The sequence below is a fragment of the Rhineura floridana genome, chromosome 1 (genome assembly GCF_030035675.1).
Source record: "Rhineura floridana isolate rRhiFlo1 chromosome 1, rRhiFlo1.hap2, whole genome shotgun sequence".
Taxonomy (NCBI): Eukaryota; Metazoa; Chordata; class Lepidosauria; order Squamata; family Rhineuridae; genus Rhineura; species Rhineura floridana.
Window position 1 is genome coordinate 107508669 of NC_084480.1, and position 24769 is coordinate 107533437.

The 24769-nt window shown below is 40.9% G+C and overlaps 1 protein-coding gene across 2 annotated transcripts in view; it reads left to right on the forward strand.

Moving 5' to 3' along the window:
• KANK1 (KN motif and ankyrin repeat domains 1) overlaps window positions 1-24769 on the forward strand; it is a 150262-nt gene that overhangs the window by 119650 nt on the left and 5843 nt on the right. For both annotated transcript variants that reach the window (XM_061628847.1, XM_061628854.1), the window contains exons 3-10: window positions 864-3518; window positions 9643-9858; window positions 12753-12855; window positions 14715-14939; window positions 17771-17858; window positions 19364-19583; window positions 21260-21402; window positions 22768-22968. In XM_061628847.1, coding sequence (XP_061484831.1) covers window positions 864-3518; window positions 9643-9858; window positions 12753-12855; window positions 14715-14939; window positions 17771-17858; window positions 19364-19583; window positions 21260-21402; window positions 22768-22968 — 3851 coding nt within the window. The remainder of the gene's footprint in view (window positions 1-863; window positions 3519-9642; window positions 9859-12752; window positions 12856-14714; window positions 14940-17770; window positions 17859-19363; window positions 19584-21259; window positions 21403-22767; window positions 22969-24769) is intronic.

Here is a 24769-nt window from a genome sequence, read left to right on the forward strand (position 1 = left end):
AATAGACCAAGGCCTGGTAGACTTTGAACAGAAAGTGCATGGACTAAAAGAAACTTTGAGGTAATGTAAATGAAACCACAAGGCTTTGCTGGGGTTCAGAAGTTCTTGTTGTATGTCTGTCTGGGAGTGGGAAGCAGGTTATACAGCAATCATAGGTATAAATATTCTTCCAGTAGAAGCTTAACAGATTTGGTGCAGTTTTATTTAGAATGCTTTGGTGCAACGTGCGTCTCCTGTGTCTGCAGGAAGCTGTGCTGTCCTGACATCTGAGCTGGCAGTTTCTCTTTCATCTGAGATATTTTAGACTGCACTGGAAATGGGTCTGCCTACATAGTTCTTAGTATGTCAGCTCTGCACAGAGATGCATGTACTAGGGATCTGGTGCTCCTTTAGACTATTTTGTTTTAAAATCCAAATTGCTCTGTCTTTAACACCCCTGCTGATGGTTGTCTAGCATTTGTAAACCAAGAGGGGTTTTTTGTAGCCCTTAGAGATCCTCCTAAGCTGTATTGCATTTCCTTGTACAGCATCTCAGTACACAAGATCAACACAGCTTTCATAGTAGAACAGTACATGTAAAACATAGTGACAATTATTGTTGCATGGTATTAACAATTTTTCATTTTTAACAGCTTTATGCAAAACCTATGGAAATGTATGCAACTGCTTTGTGGTTTAAAATTCTGCTGATGTACTCTTAAAATGAAAAGTATATGTGTGCTAAACATTTAAGCAAGAGAAAGATAACAATTTCTCCAGTATGGAACACTGATTCTGCTGTCTGAGTAGAATGCCTCTAATTTAACAACAACAACAAAAATTATGTATGATTTTAAGCTTAATGTGTGTGTTTTCTCTTTTAGAAAAAGATGAAAATGTTCTGAATGGAGAGGATGACAGAAATCAGAAGGATCCCTATTTTGTGGAAACGCCTTATGGTTACCAGCTTGATTTGGATTTTCTCAAGTATGTGGAAGATATACAAAAAGGAAATACTATAAAAAAACTGAATATACAGAAAAAACAGAAAGTGACACCCCCTTTTGCAGCTGTCAAAAACAACTCCAACCAATACAGTGGATGGACATCAAATGAATCTCTTTCTTCATCCAACAGTGATGAAAACAAACATTCATCTTCACTCTTTACAGCACGAAGCCCAGCAGCAGTCTCCATAAGACCATCCTTGTCCCTTGAAGCCTCTCCAAACTTCCTAACTATCCCTGAAAGCAAACAGCTACTGCCTCCTTCACCACAGCTGCCTAGGCACAACCTTCGTGTCACAAAAACTCTAATGGAAACACGAAGAAGATTGGAACAGGAAAAGATTGCAATGCAGGCGATCCCAGGAGAAGTTCGAAGGCCTAGGCTTTCCAGTTTTGGAGCCATGGGCTCAACAAGTTCACTTCCTTCCTTTGTAGGATCCAGTGGACACAACCAGATGTCTCAACAGTTTCAGAACGGATGTCAGGGTAATGGAGACTATAATCTTTATCTCGCATCCTCTTTAGGGAGTTCTATCCGGCATAGCCCCTTGAGTTCAGGTATATCAACACCTGTGACCAATGTGAGTCCAGTGCACCTGCAGCACATCAGGGAACAAATGGCAATTGCCCTCAAACGCCTCAAGGAGCTTGAGGAACAAGTCAAGACTATTCCTGTGCTTCATGTCAAGATTTCAGTATTGCAGGAAGAGAAAAGGCAGATGATGGAAAAGCTCAAAAGCCAAAGAATAGTTAACCAGAATGACACAGGCCATTTCAGAAAGAGATCTTATAGTGCAGGAAATGCAGAGCAATGGAAACATCTCTCTCCAGTCAGAGGGGGTGGGGAGCTCTATATAGACTGTGAGGAAGATATGGGAAGTGTAGAACATAGCTCAGAGAGGGTAGAAGAGTTCAGGCAGTTGACTGCTGAAATGCAAGCCTTGGAGAAGAAAATTGAGGACAGCAGTTATGATATTCCATCTAACCTGCGAGTGAACCGAGCAAGTGTAACAAAAGAGAACAGAACAGTTGCTGTGGGTGCAGAGGAAAATATGAATGATGTTGTTGTATACAACAGAGCTTTGAGAACATGCAGGGATGTAGCAATAGGAACAGAGCACAAGACTAAAGATTCTAGTGTTGGGGTGACAGAAGGGATGCTAGGCCTGTCTACTGAGGCTGAAAGAGAAATAGAGCTCCAGCATCAGACCATTGAAGGACTCAAAGGGAAAATCTACCGGCTGGAGGTTCAGTTGAGGGAAACTACTCATGATAGGGAGATGACCAAATTAAAGCATGAGCTTAAGGCAGCTGGATCCAGGAAAAAAATGGACAAGGCACTGATGGTGCAACCCCTTGCCTTCAGCAGAGCAGTGGAAGCAGTAGTACAAACAAAAGACCAAATGGTGGGAGTTCACGTGGATGTTGTTGATTCATGTGTGGGGAGTGATCTCCAGATGAGCAGCATTGGAGTATTGTGTAGGCCTCAATTGCAGAGCTCAGCTGTGGGTCCAGATGTGCCCATGAATTGGTGGATTGTGAAGGAGAGAAAAGAAATGTGTGATCGGAGCACTGGGAGCTCTGTTGAGGTATGCAACCAGTGGGTGGGCACAGAAATGACTGTCTGTGAAACTGGGGTCAATACAGAGGAATCTGTGGATAGCCTAAGCTTGCGCAAGACAGAATTGGAAATCAAGGAAGTTCGGTCAATAGGCTGTGGAGACTGTCACATCCAAACAGTCTGTCCAGGAAGTGAGACCATTTCCCGCAGCACAAACACAGAGCCTGGTTGCAAAGCAGATTCTGGAGTCATGGTGGTACCTCATACAGCTACCCAGGGAACCAATACAGTATTAGAACAAGCTGACCAATTCACCAACACAGAAATGGCTACCTTGACAGATTCCAGCACCAACACTTTCCTGAGCACGTACGATAAACAGACAAACACTGTGACGCTTGAGATGAGGACAGTGGCTGTGGGCGATGGTAGGGTCAAGGATGTAAATACAGCTGCTAAAACGCGTTCCATTGGTGTGGGAACTCTGCTTTCTGTCACTGCTAGCTTTGATAGGCCTTCCCTGACGAAGACCAAAGATTGTGGAGTGGGGCAGATCAATATTAATGAGAACTATCTGGTTGGCCTTAAAATGAGAAATATTGCCTGCGGTCCTCCTCCGGTATCTGTGGCACCACCCAGCACTAGAAGCATTGGTGTTGGGGATGAATCAGTGTCAGAATGGGGGAACCTTGGGCTGGATAGTCCTTTCCCTCAGCCTGAGATGAAGACCGGCTTGGATCACTACATTGAACGAGTTCAAAAGCTTGTTCAAGAACAGCAGATGCTTCTTGCTGAAAACTATGCTGAGCTAGCAGATGCTTTTGGAGAGCCTCACTCACAAATTGGATGTCTTAATTCTCAGCTCATCAGCACTCTGTCTTCCATCAATTCTGTCATGAAATACGCAAGCACAGAGGAACTGCGCAACTTAGACATATCGAAGCAATGCATTGAGAAAACTACTGCAACAGGTATATTAGAACATACTTTCTCATTTGCCTAAACATTGCTGGTGTCTTAAAAGAGATGGCATGAAGTAGCTCATACAAAACTGCTTATATCACCTCTCCAGAATGAAAAGACTGAGAAAGTGCAGTCTTACTGAAGTGATGATACATCAGTGTTTAAAAACCTAAAATAGCTAAAAATACCCAGTGACTCAGTAATTGTCTGTTTCCTGAGAATTGAACTTTTATATGGTTTAAGATTTTAAGAGCTCAGATCCTTCTTAATGGCAGGATGTGACTCTAAAATTATGGCCAGAGGTATTTTATAGAGAAGAACAGCTATTACCATAATTGTCTCATTTTTGTGAACATTTATACATTTGCTTCTATTGCCTTTATACTTTTAATTCCTCATAACCAATTCTACTTTTAAATGTTGTTCAATTATAATAATTCAGATCTGTCTTTAAACTGCTTCCCTAGATACAGCCTGCCATGCTCAATACTATTGATATGTGTGCAAGGGGTTAGGGATGCAAACCATTACATATACATACTGTGATCTGTAATGTGTAGTGGGAAGTATACAAAATTTTGTACCTCATAACAATGGTCTAGTCTTTTCACATGATTTTTCTGAACAGCAGTCACACCCTGGCCATTGTCCTATCCCTCCATGATTTAAGAATGAATGTGCACCATTGCACCCATTCACCTCAGCCTAGTTCTGACTGAGGTGCTTGGGATGTACCACTTCAGACTGCAGATAGGAGCTTACTTGGCTTGAATCTTCTTCTATTCCTTTCACATCAAAAAGAAACTAAATGTTGGGGAGCAGGGGTTTAGTATAGCCCTCTCTTTGAACTATTAGTCGTCCTATGTGCAGGAATCTCTTTTTTATTATTATTGTTCAGTTTTATGAATGTCCATCTGTAGTCTGAAGTGACTGCGTAGATGTAGGTTTGCTACCTTAGTGAGAATGAGATCCTTGACACTTGCATGAAATTAACTCTATTTTAGCAGAAGCTAAACCTGTTCAACTATGAATAGATCCATGAAAATTAATGAACATGACTGACTGAGGCCCATTACTTTCAGTGGGTATACTCCTGAGTCATTCATTCATTGGCGATCACGCATGGCCAAGTAAGATTGTCTTCCAAGATAAGGTCTTTAACAGTGGGTCTGTAAGTGACTGTGGAGGCCAATTCTGGATCCACACAGCCTCCCACAGTGAGGACATAGGTTTCCAGATGGAAGATGGTCATGATGAGGATTTGCTTGACGTGCCTTCCGCTTAGCTTGTTTGTTCCTATTGCCCTGTACTCGTGCTTCTTCAAAGTCCATAGCACCTTTGATAATGGCCGACCTCTAATTGGGACGCTCATGAGTATAATGTAATTGGATACACCTCACTGACTTTGTGATCTTGGAGCCCAGTTACTCTCCATTATTCTGGCTCATGGCTCTCATCTCCCTTTCTTAGTAAACTGGATCAAATTTATTGAAAGGTTAAATTTAAATTTATTGAATTTATTTAAATTTATTTAAACCTTTCAATTTAGCACTTTTAGCACATTTAGCACTTATCAATAAAAATATTAAAAACCAAACCTGCACTTCTAAGCAATATGGGGAAGAAGAAATGTATAAAGCAGGGTTGGGGAACCTTTTTGGCTGTACAGGCCGGATCCTTATCAGGATCAACCTCTCTAGTTAATATTGATTGGTGGGACCATGTGCCTGTCAATCACTTGGTCATTATGACATCACATGATTGATGGGTGAGTTGTTCCACCCACCTGTTAAAATCCCTTTGGGGGGTTTCCAAGTGCCTGCTACCACTGAGGAAAGTCCAAGAAAGAATCCCGTTTTTTAAAATACAGGTTTCTTTCTCGCATTTCTCTCAGCAGCAGGGGGGAGGGGGGAAGAAATGTCTTTCTCCACTTTGTTCCCTCCCCCCTGCAGTAAAGGCATTTTACAGCCTTTCTTTGGCTATGTGTGCCTATTTTCTGAACAGAATATAACCCTTGCTCATGAGCTGACAAGCAGGGGTTAAATCCTATTGCGTTGGCTGCGGTGCCTGTTCTCTCCGGGAAACAGGCAATGCAGAATTGAGCCCTGTCCTGCTGATCAGCTGACAACACAAGTGGAACTAGATGATTGACAGGGGTGGGTGTGGTTTGGGGGGAATGACCTTGTGAGCCAAACTGGACCCCCTGGTGGGCCAATATTGGCCCGTGAGCTGGAGGTGCTCCCCTTGGTGTAAATTCATTCTAAAATGGGTGCAAAAATGAAATGAAAGCAGAAACCACTGGTCTTGTCAACTGTTTTAACAGGTTTTCCCCCAAGACTAAATAGAATTTGAATATGCTTAATAATTTGTTTCTCTCATACGTATTTGTTCTATGAGCCTTGCATGGTTTTGGCAACTCAATTGATACAGTTCCAAAAAATATGATGGTAACAGTGTTATCCTACCAGAATTTACAAGTCAATAGGGCTTTAAGGATCAGAACACTAAGGAGGTGTTAGCATGCCATTTTGTCCCTCCTCTTATTTTATGTCAGTGATGGAGATTGGAGAATTGAGATTGTATCTAGGCACAGGTGGAGCTATAGATAAGTTACTAATAAAGGCATTTTACTGGGACTCATATTTCACATTTTTGCCAAAAATGTTAGGGCAGCATTTTTTTCCTAACATATAATGCTATCATTTTTAGTGCAGGAAGCCTGTATAATCACTTTTTTATTTGAATCTAGAATAACACCATACTAATTTACTCTTTCCTTGACTTTTCCCACTGCTCTTGATTCTACAATTCCTTTATTAATTTACAAAAAGTTGTAATAATTTACATACACAAAGTAGCTTTTAAAATTGGGTTGGGAAGTCACTTGAGCAACAAAAATGTTTCCATTCTTTGTTTTTGTCAAGTGTGCCAGATAGTACCTTACTGCCTGTAGAGAGCTGCATAGCTTCTTGTTTTTTTAAAAAAATATTTTCTGCACAGCCCTCAAGCTTAAACTATTTAGAGGCCATAACATGAATGGCAATCCAGTCTATTAAAGTACAAGTAACAGTAGTTTCATGTGTCAGACCAACTCCCATGTGCCCTTTGAGAGTTAGCAATGTTTTGCAATAACGCTCACGTAACTTTCAAAATGTTTTCCCCTCTTCCCTTTTGGGGAACTGTGCCTCAATGGAACATTTTGTAAACTATTTGCAGTTGTTTGGTGTGTGTGCAGGAATTGTTCTGCGTGAATGAGAAAAATAAAATAGGTGAAGTACTGTGCCATTTATTGGTGAGTGAGGGAGAAGAAAGTGCAGGGATAAATTCCAGCGTCTCCCAGCTGCCTATAGTGTCTTCTAAGAAGAGTTCTTAAAACTTGGAATTTGTATTCTTCCACATTTCATTGGATGAATTTGTTGTCATGAACCAATCTACTTTCAAATCTAGTTTTTTATGGTGTTCCACAGATACGCCACATCTACTGGAAGAAACTAGACATAATTTATTCTCAATATGTTGAAGGGCCATTGTCTCTTTTTTAATGCTGTATTTTTGCTTTGTAAGCACTCTGAGCCACAGCTGACAAATGGCTAATAAATGCTTTAAAATAAAATGCATTCCCCACCCCCTGTTTTGGCAGCTACCATGCTGAAGAACATCCAAGAATGTAATTTTTTCAGGGAGGCAGAGGTGTGAGATACACAGAAGTGATCTGGGATCTGACTGAGATTCTGCTTTGTTTCATAACATTTAGATTCACTCCATTGGAAATAAGTCAAATGAAATATCTGAAAATGTTTTCAGTTCAGTTCAAGCCAAAAATCTGGCAATTCCCATGACTGATACCACATTGTGATAGCATCTCTTCATGTATTACTATTTAGTTATTTGGATTGTTTTTAACAATGTGCATATTTGATTTTGATGCAGTAGCTTTTATTTCTGTTAAGTCATTTTGTGTGCCCTATTAGTGGAGCAAAAAGGTTGCCCTTATTGAATCAGGGGAACGGTGACCTTTGAGAGATTGGAGGGTGGGGGGAAAATGCTATCAGATTATTACAGCTGATTCATATGCATAATTTAGATTTATTGGGGTCCTTCCATTATCCGTATTTTAAGACACATCTGGCTATTTAATAAGGTTGTATTTTTCTAGTTGTTTTTAAAAAAGGAAATTAAACGCAGTCTTACGTTCAGGTGATGATGTATTTCTGTATCTATTAAAAACATGAGTAGTGCATCTTCAATAAGTTGGAGGGAGGGAAAGTTTAATCAATAGGTGCAGAATTATACTGATCCCAGATTCTGTAGCCCCAAAGCATTTTGAGCAAATGCTTGAGATTCAAGGAGAAGGAAGGATGGGTGGAATTTGCATAGATTTCCTGTTCTTTGAGTTCCATTTGGTAGAGGAGATGTCACTGATTTTATTCTTGTTCTTCTGTGTATGTATTCAGTCAGTACACAATTCTTACTTACTTCAGAAACTTGCTGTTTGTTCCCATAATGCAGTAAGTCAGTAATTCATTTTTCTCTGCTAATGTATCACTAGTGTGTGATTTTCTCCCTGTCTACACTTAGGCTTTTTCACACAGAACTTTCTGGTGAATAATTTCAGCCTGGCAACAGCCCCTGCTCCTCTCTCCCCGTTTTACTGTGTGGATATGATACTTGTGAGCAAGTTGCAGGGTTAGGAAGATTCCACATTCAAATAAACATAGTACAGCCCACTTCATATATTGGTTTATTTACAAACTAAGAGAGCCAAAAGACTCATATGTGCCTGCTTAAAACTTTTTTGTTGGGAAGCCTATACAGGCACATAGATGTTGATGTTTTTTAATCATTTAAATCCGTTGCTCTTTTAATGGTTTTTAAAATGTTTGAATTACTTGCTTTTAGCTGTTATATCAATTTTATTTGTAAACTGCTTAGAGGTTTTTGACAATCAAGCAAAATATAAATTTTGTTAAATAAGAGTCATATTGTTTGAGGAGATGTGAATTGCATATTTTCTTCCCTCTATATTGTAACACCTTTCATAGCTATGAGCTACCTAGCCTTATAGTGGGAAAGAACCTGGAGGTAAGAGTTACAGAAGATAACACAGGGAAGTATGGATTTAGATCTTAATCTTCAAAGAAACAGTCTACATAATTTTGTACTTTTATTGCATTGTGCAGTTGGACAGGGGGAGGAAGGGTCTGATTGAACATACTTTGAAACTGGTGAACACTATTGAACAACTTCAACTACCTAAATGGTATCGAAAGCTGCTAAGACTTCAAGAAAGAATAACTCTCCATTCCTTCTCTTGATAAAGATCATCCATAGGGCAGCCAAGGTGAATTCAGACCCATAACCAGGCCTGAACCCTGAATGGCCCAAGATAATCGGTTTCATCAAAAAGTACTTGCAACTGTTGCACCACAACCCTCTCAACCTTCCTCAGAAAGGGGGCAGTAGATGTCACAAACCAATGTGTCCAGGGTGGGCTTTTTCAGCAGTGGTCAAATCACTGCCTCTCCCTCTTTCAAGATGGCCACTACCACTCCTCCTTGCAAGGATGCATTGACCACACCCAAGATTATCCCCCCCAAGTCATACTCCTTCTGCAAGCTTTAATCTGCCAAGAGGGGCAAGGAAGCACGTGATTGACTACAAGAGCAGAAAAATATAGGAAAATGATGTGGGTGTGTCTCCCACCAGCCCCCCATCAATGGGAAGAAGCACCTCTATCAGCTACTGCCACAACTCCTCATAGAGAAAAAGTCTTTGAACTTTTCCTCTATTCAGAATGGAAGGGAGGGTGGGTTTCCATTCCTGACATCCAGTGAAATGTGGCATGTTCAATGTAGGAAAGACCAAGCAAGCGCAAACAGGAACTGAGCAGGAATAGCAGTCTCTCATGCATTGTGGATTTCTGAGTGGCTCTTTTACTGAGAACTTTCACAGGTGCCATAGGAGGTACTGGTGGGCACACTAGCGTATGCAGGTACCAAACTGGTAATCCCTGCTTCAGAGTATTATTCAATGAATTAAACAGTTTAAGTTGTGTATAGACGAACTCTTAAGCAAAAGCATTTTGGTTTGACAAAACTTGGTTCAGTAACCCACTGTTTTCTCTGCTAACAGAAGATAATTTGCTGCATGCTCCTCATGGCCACCTTGGTAGTTCACATTTAGTTTCAAGCTCCCAAATATTAAAACTGGGACAGGAAACTGGGAGAAAAAATGAAGAGAAGACCACTGTAGTAGGAGCAGGAGAGGACAGGACAGCTTCGCCTTCCCAAGACAGCACCATGTCTCCAATTAATCTTACAGATGACCAGCTTGCCTCTGGGCTTTATGGTAATTCTATGTATTTATTATTTTTGCTATTCTAGGTTATGTTTGTTTGTAAAGAAAATTGTTTAATCAGTATAGCGTCTTTGTACACTGTTCTCAAATGGAACCCTTTTAGGAAAATGTAATAAATTCATGTAGAAGAAATATAATTCATATCAGAAGGACAATATATTAATTCTTCAGTTAACAAAGTACATGCATTCCTGGACTTTGCTTCTTTAGCAGAAACTTTCCTACCAGAGGTAGGAATAACATGAAAAGAACAGGGATAGGTTCCTACACCACAAAAAAGAGCAGTTAAACATATTTCAGCAAACCTTTTATTCAAAACTTGCAATACTCATGACTGAAATGAAACAACCAGGTCAGGTCAGCCCTACATACAGACCACTTGAAGGCTTCTTCCAAACTGCATTCAGGGATTCCTGCCTTGCCCTTTTTCTTTTATCATTAGCATCTTGCTATAGCAATCTAAAGCTTTGAGCACAGTTCTCCTCTCCTTACACTCAAGCAAGCAGACAAGGGGCAGCCCCCGCCACCACCCTGTGCTTGGTCTCTCTCTTTCTCTCTCTGCCTTCCTCCTCTACACCTGAGCAGATGCGTCTGCAGTATACAGTGCTTCCAGTGCACCCAAAGCACTGTTTACTGCGGAGGTGCCTGTGCCACCTGGCAAGGAGCGCCATTCTAGCCACGTGTGAGAGCTGCTTACAGTAGCCACAGTCCAGTAGACAAGGAGCCACATTCTGACTGTTAGAGTGTACGCCCCCCCATGCCCCCGCACCCAAAAAAGACTTTGTTAAAAGGAGCTTCTTTCCTGGACAATTTGTTAACTGAGATTTTACTGTATGTACCCTTGCTCGATTAATATTTTTAATGTTAATTGTTGCTGACAAAGCAAAGAGGGTTGAATACAGTATATTAGCATCTCAGCAGCCAGAGTATAATGACACCCTGTCTCTTATACTGCAAAAGAATAGAAAAGTATATGTCAAAGTAAGGTGTTAGATTGACATCTGTGTCTAGATACATGTAAATCCCTTCTGAGGCAGGAAGAAGGATGTCATCGTTGTTGTTATTGTTGATATAATAATAATATCATCTTTTACATACATGTCTCAAGGCAATATACAGACATATTATAAAAACGGTTAAACAGGACAAAGAAGCAACTGAAAATAGTTTTAAAAGCAATACAAAATGAACTCTGAGGGCAGAGACCTTTTTCTCCAGCTGGAAAAGCTTGCTGAAACAAACATGTTTTCAGTTGTTTCTGGGAAATACAGATAGTGGGTGCCTGTCATATCTCAATAGGAATAGTGTTCCACAGATTGCACACTGCAGTCTCTGCTCTGAGTTACTGTGAAGCAGTAGGGACTTGAAGGAGAAACTCTTTTGTAGAACCTAGTGACCTACTGGGCATATAAGGGATAAGGCAATCTCTCAGGCAACCTGGCCCTGAGCTGTATAGGGCTTTATTTGTTAGTTCCATAACCTTGAACTTGGCCCAGTAGCTGATTGGCTACAAATCTCCCAAACACGGTGGTAGTTTGCCCCCACAAGAAATCTAGACTCTGTATTCTGCACCAGCTGCAGTCTCTGGGTCAGTTTAAGGGTAGTCCCACACAGAGTGCATTGTAATAATCCAACCTTGAAGTTACCAATGAATGGAGAACTGTAGTCAAGTCATCCCAATCCAGGAACAACCATAGTTGTTTTACCAGCTGAAGCTGGTAAAAGGCACTCCTAGTCACTAAGGACACCTGTGCCTTCAGTGATAGAGCTGAATCTAGGTGCATCCCCAGCCTATATGCACCTGCTCCTTTGGGGACAGAATGACTCCATCCAGGACAGAAAGCATAATGACTTCTTGGACCTGGGAACCACATACCCACAGAACCTCCATTTTGCCAGGATTCCAATCTAGTTTATTAGCCCTAATCCAGCAAACCACTGTATCCAGACACTGGTCCAGGGCCTGCTCAGACAATCCCAATGAAGATGATACAGAGAAATAGAGTTGGGTATCATCTGTGTGTTGGTGACACATCATTCGAAATCCCTGATGACCACTCCCAATGGCTTCATATAGATGTTAAATAGCCTTGTGGCCATCCCATAGCTCAAGAGCCAGGAGGCCGAGAAACACAGATCCAATGCTATCTTCTGGAATCATTCCGGTAGATAAGATTGGAGGCACTGCAGAACTGTGCCTTCCTGTGCAACTTGTTGCTTCCCCCCCCCCTATTTATGGCACAAACTAGACTAGGGATTTCAGTTGACACAATGAATTAGGATGTCCTTGACAAGGAAAATAGTCCACTTGTAATCAGATGGTGTTGTTTTTTTACAAGTACATGAAAATACATTTTTGGATAATCTAAGCGGTAAGCACCACCTCTGCACTAGATTTTAAAGAACACGATTGGGGTGGTTGAGATGACACCCCCCCCTGAAAGAACATGCAAGTGGGTCACTAGCTCATGCCCACTAATCTTATTCTCCTCCACATGCACATACACCTGAAGCATGAAGGGCTCCATGAGTGTACTGCTCTGCCACATGAGTGGTGGTGGGGGAACCCTTGTCCAGTAAGGGTTTCACCCCCTTTACGTGAGGAGTTTATGTCCATTCATCTATGTGCTAATGTACAAATGGCAGGGGGATGCGGCTGCTTGGCATAGTGGAGGCAGGGAGCATTTTCAATGCACAGTGCTTATCTGAACCTCCTAAAATGAATTGCTCATCAGTACACAACTTTAGGTGTTCATAAACACACGGGCGCACCTTAAATCTATAGGTTAACCAGAACTGCTTGGCTTTAAGATCTGAAATTGTGGCAGCACACATAGTGACATACAACCTTTACTAAAGTGTGTTCTTGGCACTCTCTTTACCAGTATGTGCAAATGAGGGCATGTTGAAGTCTATCATGAAGAAAAAGGATGGAAAAAAGGATGAGAATGCGAAAAAGAATCTGCAGTTTGTTGGTATAAATGGAGGGTAAGATGTTTCAGCTCTGAAATAAGCTTTTTCCTTTCCAAGGCCATAGAAGCAAAAATGACTAATGCCAACATTTTTGGTTACTGGCTTTTAATGCTATAGTTGCACTTTGTTTTGTGGGATCCAAATTTTTCTCTGTAGTGTACAATTTCTTTTACATTGAATTTCCCATTTTCCTAGCACACAAACAGCGAAATTTTGTCACTGGGAAAAGCTAGCTCTTACGATTATGAGATTGAGAGTTGCAAAGAATGTGGCTGCACTCTCTACTTTTCTCACTGCAATATGCACAAGCTCCCCCCCCAAAAAAAATGGATGGCTATCCATTCATGAATGGCTATCCATTCATGAATGGCTATCCCATTCCATTTTAGTAATACCACAGTTTCATGAACCTTCTAACTTTTTCCTCATCCCCCTTTAAAAAATAAAGAGAAGAAAACATAGCTCTTTAAAAGTTCTGTCATCCTTTTCAGGGGAGACTGGTGGAGCATGGATCTCTCATCGTTTATTTTAAGATGTAAAAAATATTATACTCTTGCAGCAAAACTACTCTTCAAATATATTAAATGGAAACATAGGGTTGTATTCAACTACTCAGAGTAAATCCACTGAAATAATGAATCTGTCTTGTCTATTAATTTCAACGGGTGTACTCTGAGTAGGATTAATAAATACCATGTAGAATATTGTGCTACTGATACTGAATCAGAGCTAGTGCTAGTAAACAATCTCAAAAAGCATTAACTATATTTAACAAAATGTATCTCTCCAAAGTGTACAAACTTCTGGAAGTGATGAGAGAGCAAATTCCTTTCATAGCTTTATACTAAAGTGTGCCACCCACCCAGCGAGTACCAACACCCATTCAGAAGCTGTATGTTTGGCCTGGTTTCTCATTGGTTAGCGCCTTGTACATAAAATGCCCACACAGTAACCAGTTCTACTATCTTTCTATGTTACTATGTTTTTGGTAAACTTTTCCTTTTAGTGTGCCTTCCTTTTTAATAATAGATGGGATTTTCACTAACATTTCTCCTTTCTGTCCAGTGCAATCTGCAAGAACAATTGGAAATGTCCTCTTATGTAAAACATCTATAAATTGTGAAATACTGTAATCTTTGTGGTTTCACACAATGCGTGCATGAACCCATCAGGGGTTTGAAAAACAGTTGGATTAATTATATTGCATCTTTGTTAATATTGAGTAATACCTATCAGTCTGTCCATACTAATTTGCAAATACCGATTTCTCTCCAATTAGACAGTTGTGTCATGAGCTTTACTACTACAGTAATACCTCGCATTAACGTACTCAATGGGACCAGAGCGAGTACGTAAACCGAAGGTGTCCTTAAAGTGAAGCACTACCTTTTAAAACTTTTTTTTACCTCTCCTTCATGCGGAGCCTCAAAGCTCCGTGCTAAAGCCTGTGCTGCTGCGCTGCCGCGCCTCCCAGCTGATTGCGATCGTGCCTCCCAGCTGATTTGCGGTGGCGCGATCGCATCTATTTCCACCCCCACGCGCTAAAGCCTCTGCTGCTGCGCTGCGTTTCTGGAGAAATACAGGCATATGGAGCATGTACGTTATAGCGAGACGACGTTAAGCGGGGTATGCCTGTATTGTATCTTTTAAACACTATGGGGAGATGCTACCAGGTGTTTCTAGAGATAGCTATTTCTCCACCCTAACTGTAATTTATGTGCAAATGGAATTTCAAAGCTATTTAAGTGAAATTAAATAAGCTACATTTTAATAAGCTGTTTATTAAATGAAAGGAATGTTATATATAGCAAGTCACTTAGCAATGAATAAATATTGACTGATACATTGATAGATATTAGAATTTTGTCATTTAGGTATGAAACAACATCAAGTGATGATTCTAGTTCAGAAGAAAGTTCGTCGTCAGAGTCTGATGATGAGTGTGTTGGGAATGAATATGTGGAAATTGAGGCAAATGGCAGTTTGCTTGAGATGGAAGGACAGCGTGAGATAAACAATGAAGTTATTAAGTCTGCCAGGGTGGAAGAAACAGTGCCGGTTCAAGAGACTGAGATGGAAAAAGTGGAAATCCGCGAGAGGTACAGTGTATTTTCTGCATTTTAAAATGTTTATGTTTAGGGAAACTAGAACCAAATTATGACCATAGGTGGCTGTCTACATCCTCAATTTTGGAGGCCAAGTCGAACGTAAGACTTGTTTGCAGGAACCATAAATTCTTGGTTTATGTGTTAGGAGTGGTCACCGCAATCTCTTTGTATGGTTCTGAGGACCCCTAATTTTAAAAGCATTATTTTTCATTTCTCTGCATTTTTGAATTGCTGTATTAGGAAATTCTATCTACCTCTATAGTCTCTCCCTCTCCCCAGAATACCTGTTTCCCAATGCAATAAATCATATAGTGTACATCGGAGGTGGCTAAGCTGTGGCCTCCAAGTAACTAGAAACAGTATTTAGAAAGAAAGAAAGAACGAAAGAAAGAAAGAAAGAAAGAAAGAAAGAAACCTCAAGCCACCTCTTAAGTTCTTTAAAAAACAATAATTTTAGACCTGCTAAAAGCACGTGGATGTTTTCAAGAGTTCACCCCACCCACCCTGCAGAGAGATCTGCATGCTCATTGGATGGAACAGACTTGCTGAACTTGTGAGCAAAGGATGTGGACTGGATCAAGACTGTCCATCCTTAAGCCATACATTTCAATCCATGAGCGGGAGCTGTTACAGTTACAATGGGCTCCTACTGGGAGGAAGGGTGGGATATAAATCTAATAAATTAATTGTTGTTGTTGTTTTGTGTAGGTGTTGCCAGGACAGGGGAAAAGCAGTAGATCTAGGACACCCCCAAGGGCAAACAGTTGAACATCGTTTTGGACTGAATAGTTCTAACTACAAGATTTTCCCTCTTCTAACACTGCCTCATTTATTTCCTACATAATTCCTTCTTTTGAACTCTATCTGGACACCTTATCTTTGTAGGCTGAGAAATATGGGGTGTCCTGTTAAATCAGAGAGACAACCCAAACTATATTAATGTTAAGTAGCTGTCGCACACTCTGCTTATGCTTCTAATTAAACAGAAAGTTATTTTTAAAAGTTTTTAATTAAGTGAGCATTTGAGATGCAACACACATGCTCTCCTTTGCATTAGAGGGAGTACTGGGTGTCTCTTTTTAATTACTTCTTACATACGAATATACTAAAGCAAGAAATATGGTTTGCAAATGAGAGCCAAAATGAAATGCCTGTTCAGTTGGAGAAATTTTGCTAACATGTAAACAGTGTGTCAAGATATTTAAATAAATGATAGAAATGGTAGCACAATAATGACAGAAAATAGATGTGGAAACCTTCTTTGATATTTCAGTAGCTATCAAACCTCTAGCAGTTCATATTTATTTAATGCTGAGTGCTGTTTAAGTATACATTATTCAATAATGTTTCCATCATTACTATTAATAAATCTTCCACTGCTTGATTAGATGGCATAATTTAAATGTATAATGTAGAGTTTAGAATCATAGGGCTGGAAATAATAGCTGCTTGCTCCACAGTATAATTGAAAATACTGTGCTTCATAATACAAACATCCCTTTCAAATTAGTCTGTGCCAAGATTATACAATTACAGCATGAGTAACTTGAAGTGCACCTTGTCAGAGATGCTTGCAATGTATATGGAGGAATCATAGCTCAGTAGTAGAGCATCTGCTTTGGATGCAGAATTTCCAGGTTCAATCCCTGGCATCTCCAGGTAGGGCTAGGAGAGAGCCCTATCTGAGTTCCTGGAGTACTCCTGCCAGTCAATGTAGACAATACTGATGGACCAAAGGTCTGACTTCAGTGTAAGGCAGCTTCCTGTCTTTCTAAGTAACATAACACTGGAGAGGGCCATCCATTTTTGCAGATGCTGAGCTAGACAACAGTGTTGCTGGAGAAGGCCTTTCAGTTAGGAAGGCTTTGTGTCCAGTTGCTGATTCCGTAAAGCTTCACGCTAATTGAAGGGGCTTTAAGGTGGTGGGCAGGTATTTTAGGCATTTTTCTATGAGAAGGCTTTTCGGAAGGTTAGGATTAAATGCATAACCAGCCCCTGGGGTGATAGGCTGTTTTCCAACTTGAGCCCTGAATGAAGTGGAGGAGAACTTAGCATGGGATGTTTGAGACGGTGAAGGGCCGAGCAGGGAGTGGGACTCAGAAGGCACCCCTGCTCTGGACTTTGACAGTTCAACCCCAGCAGCTCCTGATACCCCTGTGGAGAGTCAACCTGACCAGCCGGTTGTTTCCCAGCCTGACGTTTCCCCTCTCCCTGCGCCCGCATTGCCAGCAGGCAGCCCTTCTCCCTTGAAAGGGGAAGACCGGATGGTGACAGAGGCTCTGCCTTCGCCTCGTGCCAGGAGGCGAATGTGGCGGGAGATTCAATAGACACAGTTGAGATGGAGTCTTTGCCTGCGCGTGCTCTTCCAACAATGACAGTTGGCACACACAAGCAGGGTGCCTACCCAGCCTTAGTTAAGCCAAGTTGGGGGGGGAGTAGTTGCTGAGTCAACATCTTAGTGCCGTGAAGTTTTGCGTAGTTAGTCCTAGAGAGATGCTGAATTCTGAGTAAGCCATAGGTAGATTCATGAAGCAAACTGAATTGAAACTGTCTCTTACTACAGTAAAAGAAAAAAACCATAGCCATGTCTTGAGTTCCTCGAGTTTGGGCACGACAGCTATAGGATGTGTCATATATCCTTGATGTAAAGCCAGCACATGACACTGTTCTTCTTCCACATAGAGAGAAGCTGTTTGTCTTCTGCTGCCAAAAGATTCCAAATTGAAGCAGTTGATAAAGAACACACTAATTTTTCATCCCACTAGCAAAATGTGAATGTCAGAAAGTGTGTCATCTAAACATGCCTCTTTTCCTCCCCTCAGGTATGAACTGAGTGAAAAGATGTTGTCTGCCTGCCATCTTCTAAAAGGCAGCATTGATGATCCAAAAGCTATGATCAGCAAAGAGATAGTAAGTCCAGTGCAATTTGAAAATTACATATTCCCTTATTACTTGTTACATTAAAAACTGAGTTGCATAAGAGAAGTGGTTAGATGCTTGTTTCATAGGGCTATGTATGCACAAATACATCATTGCTTAGCTGCTGCAGCGTCCCAAATCCTGCTCAGATGATGCAATAAATTACTAAGACCATAGAAGATAAATGTCCCTGGAAATAGCAGATACAGGGTTTTTTTTTTCTTCCTGTAGTAGAACTAGCTGTGTAGTCTGATTAACACTATGGACATTCAGGGGACCACTATGGAATGAAGTATGCCATGTTTGTGTGCTAAGATGATCAGACATGCTGAAACCAAGTATTCATTCCCTTAAATTAGAGCAGTATGGGCTTGTCTCTAATGTGCTAATTTTAGCCCTAACTGAAAAAACTTCATCCCACTCACCTTCCCAAACTTCAGTGTGATGGTAGTTTACTGCAGCTAAAAAAGAAAGCATAAAACAGACTTGTTTAAAAACTAACATACTCAAATTGCTAAAAGCAGAACTGACATTCACTTAGTCATGCTCTTGATCTTGGTGGCCCTAATGCATATGGGAAAGAACACAGGATAGGGAGTCAGCATTCCTCTTATGAAAGTATAAAGTTTGTGTTCTGATATGGAATGTGTTCTGTCTCTTGCCAAACATAGAAAGTAATGTTCTTTTCATGTCTCCATTTTTGAAGTTAGACTGAAGTATGCTCTGTAGCATGCAAACAAGCAGAACAAAGCTGTTTAGCTAATACTGAATTTCAGCCTCATGTATTCTAAAACAACCCATGTTGGTTCTGGGTGTTCTGGGAAGATTTCCTTCAGATTGATTATGGTACCTTTTTAATGAAACACTGTTGTGCATGTACAGCTAAACACCTATGCCAATATAGAGGTAATTAGTACTATGGGAGTCCTCATAACCATTGAGAATTAGGTTTCTCTGAATGTAAAGCTCAATGTGTCCATCCAGATATGTCCAATCCTGAACTCAAAAGCCAGATTTCATGGGTTAATGGATATGTCATGCACACATCTGTACTGTTGGTTACCTTGCTTCTCTGTGACACAGTGTTCACTCATACTCCTGAAGGCACACTGGAACTTGTGCTCCATCTTCTACTTCTGTATTAGAAGTACGGTTTGTGTCCATGGGCACTGGGTTCCTCTGAAGCAGCTGGACAACCCCTAGAGATGTGTGGGGTGTGGTATCTAATGTCCATGAATGTACTTGTTTTAGGAAGCTGGTAAAATTCAAGCCCTAGTAAGACAGATGCACATAATCAAATGTGCTGCTAAAATCCTAGAGGTATAAAAGTAAAAGAGGAGCATTCCATTTTTTTTAATAATGATATGGTGGCCTAGAATATTTTGTCCACTTTTGATTTAAAGAAACAGACTGGTTTTCCTGTAATTTCAGAATGAGAGAGAAATCGCTTATAAATAAAGCATCCCTTTGAAGATCTTTGTTTTTGTCTTTGGCAGCGATTTTGTTTGAACACCATCCAGCATGAGTGGTTTCGTGTGTCAAGCCAAAAATCAGCTGTTCCTGCAATGGTTGGGGACTACATAGATGCTTTTCAAGAGGTTTCTCCTGCAGTCCTTAGATATATTATCAACATGGCTGATGGAAATGGCAACACAGCTCTCCATTACAGTGTCTCCCACTCTAACTTTGAAATTGTGAAACTACTTTTAGATGCAAGTAAGTTGGCTATTCTGAATGTTTTTGTGTTACCTCCACATGTAGCACTATGTCTCTCTCCAGCAGAATGTTAGATTAAGTGCTGGGATGTCACAGTGCAACACAAATGTTCACATTTCTGTATTTTGTGCAACCATCCACTTAGGCACTGCCTTGTGTCTAATATCTTCATTCCCAGCAAGCAGCTTTGGATAGCCACTTTCTGAAGCCACCTGTCCTTTCCTTCCAGTTCACACTTGGAATACTAGAGCTCTCAATAGTGGATGAATGCTGCTTCCACACAATTTGCATTTGAAAACTGCCTTTTATCATATTGGATACAGTCAAATGAATCAAATGATACTGACAGTTCAGAACCTTGCCTTATAAGACAACTTGCCAGAACTGGACACTGACTACCTGGGTCTTGTAGGGAACTCTTGGGCTCAAAAGCTTTTATAGCACTTTTTAAGGGATAATTTCCCACATACGAACTTGAGGACTATGCATCAGTGGTAAGAGGCCTATTTAATTAATATTGGGATTGCTTTAAGTAGCTGTATTTCAAGTCATAATACAGAGTGTGTGTTTATTTTGAAACACTAGATTTTATTTTTAACTGTTTCCATTTAGCGACATTGGCAGCTTATACACCATCTTTAAAGCACATCCCTCCCAAAAAAGAATTCTGGAAACTGTACTTTGTTAAGGATGCATGGAATTGTCACTCTGTGAGGGGTTAACTGCAGGGTTCTTTGCAGGGGTGTGTGTGCTTTGAATGTACTTTAAAGATATGATGTGTACACAGTTTATATATGTTTTTCTTTGTTGTCTGTTCTTGTCATGTTACTTATGGATATTTATCTTGGAAATAGCAGGCAGTACATTTGATGTTTGTGTAGTGGGACATCTTACAGAAATATGCACAATCCCTCTATCCAGATTGGTTTTAATTAGAATGAGCACATCCAAGACTTACTAGATAGCAAGTCCAGTAGGGCTCCTTTTTAGAAACTCTTGGGAAAAGATAATAAACTGATGTGCTGGGGCTGAACAAAAGCAGTAGCTTCCTTGACACTAGGAACTAGCTTCTTAGTTTCTGGCAGTTCCTCAGAGGAACTGAATGCATTTGATCCCATACAAACACTATTTAGTGAAGGGAGCCATTTAACTGGCAAGTCATGTCTGACAGCTTTAGAAATGTAAAAAGTGTTGCTAAATGGCTATGCAGTGGTATAAAAGGCAGGCAAGGGTGGGAAGAGGAACAGCAGAGACACTTTTATATATTTCATCCGCTATTTCACTGTTTTGTGGGTGGTTTCCCTTTGTAAATCTGAGGGATTCTCACTGCTTACCTGAAACTCTGGCCAGAAACTGGTACTGTCTCCAGTTCTGTTCTCAGAGTTTTTGAACGATTGCCTTTAAGTTAACTATTGTAGCATTTGAATGAAATGTGGCTTTGTGCCCTCTCTCTAGCTCTCCTATCATGCATACAATAATGAGAGTTCTTTACTTTACTTGGCTCAAGAATCAACCATGCCTCCTTTGGAAGTTCTTCTGAATCATCTTCATTATGTAAGCAATTGCTGCACTTCCAAAAGGATTGCTCTAATAACAGTTTATTCAGCTCTTTTGCACAATTGCTGCTTTTGGGCTTCCAACATTCTCAAGAGATGCTCTCATCTATCCCTTTGCAGATGTCTGCAACGTAAATCACCAGAACAAGGCTGGTTATACTCCCATTATGCTGGCTGCCCTTGCAGCTGTAGACGCTGAGAAGGAAATGAGAATAGTGGAAGAGCTCTTTGCCTGTGGAGATGTGAATGCTAAAGCAAGTCAGGTTGGTTTTGCTGTGTTCAGCCTTCATTGTTCCAAGCAATGATAGACGTTCAGGGAAAATAAGGAATCTAGTGTTTGTTTTCTGGTGTAGACTGATGACTAGAGGGCTTATGCTACACCTTGGACTTTCCACCTTTTTTTACTAGATCACTTTAAACAAATTACCATTTTATTTTACTTTTTTGCCTTAGTGCCCTATATTAACAAAAGGGCAGGAGCTATTTCCTGACCTATGTATATTGCTGGTATATTGAGGTGACCTGACACTCTTTTAGAGCACCGACAACAGATTTTTGCTCCCACATTGCGGCTTCCTTTCCTCCCTTCTGTAGTTCCAGGACAGATTTTGGGAGTGTGCAGGGGGCTGCAGGGGGAGAAGAAAAAGTCCCATTTCTGAGAGCAGAAGTCTGCTAGTGCAATGTTGGATGTCACCCATTATAATTCCTTACTAGTAAATACTGCGAGTAATAACAAAATGCCAGAAGCTAACCAGCCACTCTTTTGATCTATTATTTACATTGTTAATCTTTCTAAAATAAGACTTTGGGAAAAGATGCAAGTATTAAATGCAATTCCCGGGGGCCCCATAGACATAAGTAAATTACTACATGCGTATTTATTGTGCTTCATATTTTTCTGTTTGTACTGTTGGAGCTGAGCCTACATGAATGTTTTTAAAGATACAATTGCTTCATACAAGTCTTTATTGTATTGTGAAATAACTTCAAGATATCTCAAAGGAAGCAATTCATAAATTAAATAAATAGTAAAGTAAAAATAATGTGTGTGCACACAGAATCAACACTTTTCTTTAACCCCAAACCGATTACCGCAACTAAGGGTGAAGACAGTTGTAGTATCAAAGAGCTCCCAGTATGCCCCTCAGCCATGGGGTGAAGTCAGCTTCCACTCAGCTTGCATATATAAAAACAGTTAAAACAATTACATATATAAGAACAATTTCAAATTTAATACCAACTAGGATTAAAACAAACCTCCACTTGTTGAAAGAGGAAAGTCTTCAACAGTCGCCGAACAGGCAATAAAAATGACACGTGATATGCAACTGGAGGGAGTTCCAGAGGGTAGGTGCTGCCACACAAAAGGCCCGATTCCAACATTGTGCAGAACGGACCTTCTGATAAGATGATTATCTGCAGGATAATCCTTCAGAGCAAAATGATCGGTTGGGTATATGTTAGTATGGATGCTGGTATTCCATTTTGTAGGACTGCATAATAACTAATATACAGTTTGTTTAATATATAATACATAATACTAATAGTTTAGTATGTGTATGACTCTACTATGTATTATCACTCTGTGCTCCAGAGAATGTGTATAATTTTGGTTCTTCTGCATGCAGGCTGGCCAAACTGCTCTAATGCTTGCTGTGAGCCATGGGCGAATAGATATGGTGAAAGCTCTGCTGGCTTGCGGTGCAGATGTCAACATACAAGATGATGAGGGCTCCACTGCTTTGATGTGTGCTAGTGAACATGGACACGTTGAGATAGTCAAACTTCTGTTGGCTCAGTCTGGATGTAATGGCACACTGGAGGACAATGTGAGTTACTTGCACAGACTTTTAGTTCTTCGTCCGATTCCAATTTTATCATTGGATGAAATGTTCCATAGGATAGAACTGGGGAGGTGGGAAGACCTGCATAGTTTTAGACCTGTGCAAGATCTAGGTCGGATTAAAATGCCCAAATTCATTGTGACATACCAAACAGGGTTCACACTGGGGACTCTGTCCCTGCGCACCATTCCTACCACCTAACCCCAGGAACAGGAACCCCCATGCACCCCACCATGCCAAATCACCTAGGAATTGTTGTGTGGCTGCTACTGGCTCACCTCCTCATACCAGCCCCTTCCCGCAGGTCACAAAGGCACCTCCCCTTCCCGACCTCCTCCCACGGCAAAGAAGGGAAGTAGAGTATGGAGGCAGAGGTGAGCCATACAGGAAGAACAGGCAGCACAGGCCTGGGAAGCTCCACAGCAATGGTCCTGCTCTCCTGCTGGGTGAGGTGGGTGGGAGTGGCATCAAAACCTCCCCAGCATATCTCAAATCCTGGGTAGCAGAAACAGGGAGAAGCATTCCTTCATGTGTTTGGGTGCCAGTTTTCAGGACTTTATATGTTCACATCAAACCTTTGAATTAGACCCAGTAGAATATTGGCAGCCAGTGCAGCATTGGTGTTGCATGATTCCAGTGGAATACACCGCTGGCAACTCTGGCAACCATATTCTGCACTAGCTACAACTTCTAGACAATTTTCAAGGGCAGTCCCATGTAAAGCACTTTATGGTAACCTAATTGTGAGGTTCATGGGGCATGGATCACTCTGGCAAGGCTATTCTGGCCACAGCTGGCATACCTGCTGTAGATGGAAATAGGCAGTCCTTGTCACTCAAGCCACCTGGACTTCTAGTTGCAGTATTGGATTCAGGAGTACTACCAAACTATGAACCTCCTTCAGGAGGAGAGTGACTCCCATCTACAACAGGTCATCTTCCCAATTCCCAGATGTGAGAATCACCCACCAACTACACCTCTATCTTTTCTGAATTCAGCTTCTTTTTGTTGGTCTTCATCCAGCCCATTACTGTCTCCAGACAACAGGCTTATCTGAATCAGATGGTATGGAGACAGCTTGTTGCCATCTGCATATTGATAGTACATGCAAGTGTGGCATGCAAAGAAGTATGCCACATCCCCACTTTACGCTTTAAGATGTATCTCATAAACCATAATGCAGGAAGCAGCCTTAAGTTGCTTGGACTCCTCTAGATCTTGTCTTTTGTATGTAGTTGTGCCTGAGGTGGTGACCATTATATCTTGACGTGCTCATATTGCAAATGGTCCTCCTGAAAACTCAAGAAGAGAAGGGGTGGAACTGAGAAGTAGCGAATAGGAAGGACACACACACACTTTTCATGTGGCTGAAATAAAGATGTATCTCAAGCATTTCATTACAAGAGTTTGCAGTAGAGGGATTCTGTCACACTGTAATTCTGAGGACAGTGATTTTGGGGTTCTGTGTCAGATTACACATGTAGCAAAAATTTATTTGTAAAGAAAAGTCTGCTCTCTGGGAGTGTTTCAGATTTAAGAATATGGTTAATTTAATGGGAATTATCAAAGCCACTTCTAATATTTGATGAACATTTTATTCCCCCACCCGCAATTTCTCTCTCCCTTTCACCTCCCTGAGCAATATAATTGCAGGATTACTGCAATGTGCTTTAAGTGGGGCTGCTGTTGGTTTGGAAGCTTCAGCTGTTGCAAAATGTGGCAGCCAGACTGCTGATGGAGGCACATGGCTGACAACATGTGACACTACTCTTAAAACATCTGCCCT